The following is a 4,718-nucleotide window of genomic DNA, read 5'->3' on the forward strand; positions in this document are numbered from 1 at the left end:
CTCTTTCCTTATATTCATAAATTTGAAAAGGAATAATTAATGGAATAATAAATCTGCAGAGAGAGAAAGGAAATGAAAGGAAAAGAGAGGAGGCAATTGAAGAAGCTTTCAATTACACAAGAGCCATGTGTGTGTGTATATATATATATACATGAACAAGAAACTTGAATATGAAAACCAAAGTTGAAACTGAGAGAATTTGATCTCTCTTTTTTTTTTTTATGATAGGTGTTGTTTTTGTTTGTGGGTTACCGATCCATGAATATTGAATTGAACAGCAAGAAGGTGAAGGGAATTGACAAACGGATATGATGATGATGATGATGATGATGAGGAAGATACTGATATGGAAATAGCAACGCCACCACCCGTCGAATCAATTCTTTCTCAAGAATCTCAACGCTTCAGAAAGGTTCCCCATCAAATTCCATTATTCCAAGACAACAGCAATTATTCTGCTATGTCTCAAGATTACCACCAAGCAGCTGGCATCTTCAGAGCCAAAAGCCACCAAGAAGAGCAGCAGCAACACTCAGAACAGCAGATCCGGAGAGATAAACTAAGAGTTGAAGGCTTTGAGCCGCCATCTCCACCATTAGTAGGGATCGAAGAGGAAGAATCAAGTGCTCACCCGGTTTATGAAACATCAGGTATGTTATCAGAAATGTTCAATTTCCCTTCAGGTGCTGGAGCCGCCGCCTCCGCTGCATCGACCCAGTTACTAGACCACCATGTACAGCCAATCCCAGGTAATACCAACGACTGGTATAGCAACAAGAAAGCTGTAGTTGGGGGTTTGGGCCCTGTGGGACAGTTAGATGAAGCAAAGAGTACCATTAACCGTGACAGTTTAGCTCAGCAGCAGCTACCAAGCATTAATGGCGACTCGGCAGCTGCCATGCATCTTTTCTTGATGAATCCGCAGCAAAGATCACCATCTCCTCCTCCCACTGCAGCAACTTCTTCTAATACTCTTCACATGTTGCTTCCAAATCCACCTACTTCCCTTCAAGGGTTTAATGTATCAGGTCCTCAGTTTACTTGGGTTCCTGATACTGCTCATGGAGGAGGAAGCGACACTGATTTCCAACTCAACAATCTAAACGAAATTGGAATTGTTGTAGAAAGTCAAGGCCTTTCACTATCTTTATCATCTTCCTTGCAACACTTGGAGGTTGCCAAGGCTGAAAGATTGAGAATGGGAGATGGCGGTTTACTGTATTATAATCAGCAGTACATGAATTTGGGCGGTCATCATCATCAGGCAATGCATTTGCAAGGTGGAGCTGGACAAAACAATGAGGTTCATGTTGGGTTCGGATCCTCATTAGGGATGGTCAATGTATTAAGAAATTCAAAGTATGTCAAAGCAGCTCAAGAATTGTTGGAAGAATTCTGCAGTGTTGGAAGAGGCCAGTTGAAGAAGAACAAGTCCGGTAGAAATAACACAAACCCTAATTCTAATCCTGGTAGTAGCGGCGGTGGAGGTGGTTCTTCTTCATTAACAAAGGATCTCCCTCTTGTATCAGCAGCTGATAGAATTGAACATCAAAGAAGGAAGGTCAAGCTTTTATCCATGCTTGAAGAGGCATGTAATCTCTTCCTCTACTTCCTTCTGATTGATTGTATATTCATTGACTTTATCTTGAACTTATGGTGTGATGTTTTTATGGTTTGGCAGGTGGAGAGGAGATACAATCATTACAGTGAACAAATGCAAATGGTGGTGAACTCATTTGATCTGGTGATGGGGTTTGGGGCAGCAGTGCCTTACACTGCCCTTGCACACAAGGCAATGTCAAGGCACTTTAGGTGCTTGAAAGATGCAATATCAGCACAATTGAGACACAGTTGTGAGATGGTTGGGGAGAAAGATGGAGCAGGAAGCTCAGGCGTAATAACCAAAGGAGAGACACCGAGGCTGAGGATGTTGGACCAAAGCTTACGACAGCAAAGATCGTTCCATCAAATGGGTATGATGGAACATGAAGCTTGGAGACCCCAAAGGGGCCTGCCTGAACGTTCGGTCAACATCTTAAGGGCCTGGCTTTTCGAGCATTTTCTTCACCCGTACGTTACCTAGTTTAATTAAATAATCACTTTAATTTTTATTTATTTTCTAAAAATATTTTGATTTTTAATATTTTATTTTTAGAATGAAAAGACTTGAAAATAGATTAGGAGTCAAAATAACTATTTAATCAAATATTAATGTTTTTTTGGTCATAAAATAAAAGATAAAGTAAAAATGTTTCAAAAAAATAACAATTAAAGTATTATATAGTTAAATATTAGAAGTTATTTTACACTGATCTAACACTAGATATGTATCTTCTTAATGAATATAGATAAGTGAGGGGAGGGGTTTAATAAATTCATCTTTTTTTCTATTGTCATACTTGTCAGCCATTAAAAAGATGTTAAAAGACCTTCATTTTCCTCATGATATAACACTATATATCAATTACACACCCCGAAAATAGTTGCTCAAAAACAAGTTTTATTAAAGCATAATTTAACAGATGACAGGCATTCTTCATGCTTTCCCTCTCATACAGAGTGTCTCATAAATATACCCAAACAAAAAATCTTCTTTTTTCCTTTTCTGTTAAAGGAAGTTATATGCACATAAATAGTGAGAGGAAGTTGTCCACTTGATTACTTCTGCAAAACTGCTGCTGATATTTATTCTTTAGATTCTCACGCCCAAAGGTTCAATCAGGATAGACTTAAACGGGCTGACCCGATAATCCTTTTTTTTTAAATTTTAATTTTTTATATAATTTATATATTTTTTATATTTTTATTAAATAATCAATTTTTGTCCTTATAATTATATAAATTCATCAAATCTTTATAAGTTGAATCTTAACCTAAAATAATGTGAATGGCGTGTGAAGCTGAGTATAAAAGAGATGGCATGGGAGAGTGTTTACATGGTTTAGGGCAAGAATTCTGATGTCATTTTCTGGTCTCTATCTCAGGTACCCAAGCGATGCAGATAAGCACCTGTTGGCTCGACAGACTGGATTATCCAGAAATCAGGTAATGTATTAGTCCTCTCTTTCACTTCTAAGTCCACCTCAAGATATATGATTATGGGGACTTGTAAGAAGAATAAGAGAAAAAACATGTGTAAGCTTAGAAGAACTTGCATGGATTTGAGTTATCTTATTCATTCACTGTTTTGACATAAAGATCACTCTTTTTCTTTAAGATTCTGATTTCTGAGTAAAAGACACAAATACTGAAACTTAACAGATCAAGGGCAGAGACAAAGTACACAAAGAGATGGGACGTCAAAGTTTGCAGCTTTAACCTATCCCTCTCTGTCCCTTTCTCTGTCATATTGACATCCTCCAGGCTCCAACCACACGATAAAGCCCATGCTAAAGCTGGATTAATTTTGTTGTACCATGCTTATATTGATTTCATGCATGCATGAAAAAGACAAAATGGTGGCTGCAAAAGTATGATAGATAGGAAAAGACAAACACCTAATTCTAGTACCATGTCTTTCATAATTTATGTCTCAGTAAGAAAAAGAAAAAGACAGTGATTCGGAACTCTTAAATGCAGCTTCCCCCACATATGATAGAGATGAAGATATTTTTTTCACATTAACTAAGCTATCCATAATGAATACGTGCTTAATCTTGGCATCGAAATATTTAACTTTGGTTATGTGTTTGATTGCAGGTCTCGAATTGGTTCATAAATGCCAGGGTTCGGTTGTGGAAACCCATGGTGGAGGAGATGTACCAACAAGAAACAAAACAGGGGGAAGATGATAATAATAACAACAGTAATAGAGAAAGGAACCCAGACGAGAGCAACAATGCACAAATATCGACGCTTTCAACCACACCAGCAGGCATAAGATCCCAAATCGATGCCACTAAAAGCGACCCTTCATTCCAAAACTTCTCGGAAAACCAAGCCAACCCCACCACCACCACTGCTTCCGACGTGGCGCCACCCATTTCCCAGCCTTTCACCACCACCAGTAACGAGAGGAAAGATGACGCTGAGGACACGTGTCGTGTTGCTGCAGATTGTGGGACCACAACCGGTGGTAACACTGACATTGGTTATACTCTCATAAGGTTGGGGACCGCGGCTGGTGATGTATCACTCTCTCTAGGGCTACGCCATGCTCCCCATAATACTTCTTTTTCTTCATTAAGAGACTTGGGAGGCTGTTAGTTAATCCCCAATTACACATTTCAATTTCATTTTATTCTCTTAACATATAAAACAATAATCCCACTTTGATTCATTTGTTTCAGTCTATTTTTCTTCAGTTTTATTAAGAAAAAGATAAATGCACGATGATTAACCGTGGCATTATTTTCGCTACTCGTATCTTGTTTTATTATTGTAATTGCATAGTAGATTGTTTGATTTCTAAAGTAAAGCGAGCAAATGATATTGATTATAGAACGTTACTTTGTTCAATCTCGTGACTATTAAAAGTTATAAAATGATCATCTAACTATTTATATATTCTAAATTCTTCATTTTCTGTTTAAAAATTGATGATTGTCTAAGTTAGATGTTAACCTATCAATTGAAATATGATAAAATCATATTTTAATGATGTCTACGGAAAGTGTATAAAACGTGAAAACAACCATTACTTACCTAAAAGGAAATTGGTTGACAACAAGTCATTGAAACGTAAACTAATTGATTTTTTTGAATAATTTAAAGTGATT

At 37.3% G+C, this 4,718-nt stretch overlaps 1 protein-coding gene across 1 annotated transcript; it reads left to right on the forward strand.

Moving 5' to 3' along the window:
• The first annotated feature begins 318 nt into the window (after window positions 1-318).
• Window positions 319-4,410, forward strand: LOC120172061 (BEL1-like homeodomain protein 4). The gene is made up of 5 exons (XM_039179652.1): window positions 319-1,588; window positions 1,682-2,070; window positions 2,985-3,045; window positions 3,700-3,999; window positions 4,069-4,410. Exons 1-5 carry the CDS (start codon window positions 347-349, stop codon window positions 4,204-4,206), a joined length of 2,130 nt encoding a protein of 709 aa, XP_039035583.1. The 5' UTR covers window positions 319-346; the 3' UTR covers window positions 4,207-4,410.
• The last annotated feature ends 308 nt before the right edge of the window (window positions 4,411-4,718 follow it).

The sequence above is a fragment of the Hibiscus syriacus genome, unplaced genomic scaffold, assembly GCF_006381635.1.
Source record: "Hibiscus syriacus cultivar Baekdansim isolate YM2019G1 unplaced genomic scaffold, ASM638163v2 tig00000329_pilon, whole genome shotgun sequence".
Lineage (NCBI taxonomy): Eukaryota > Viridiplantae > Streptophyta > Magnoliopsida > Malvales > Malvaceae > Hibiscus > Hibiscus syriacus.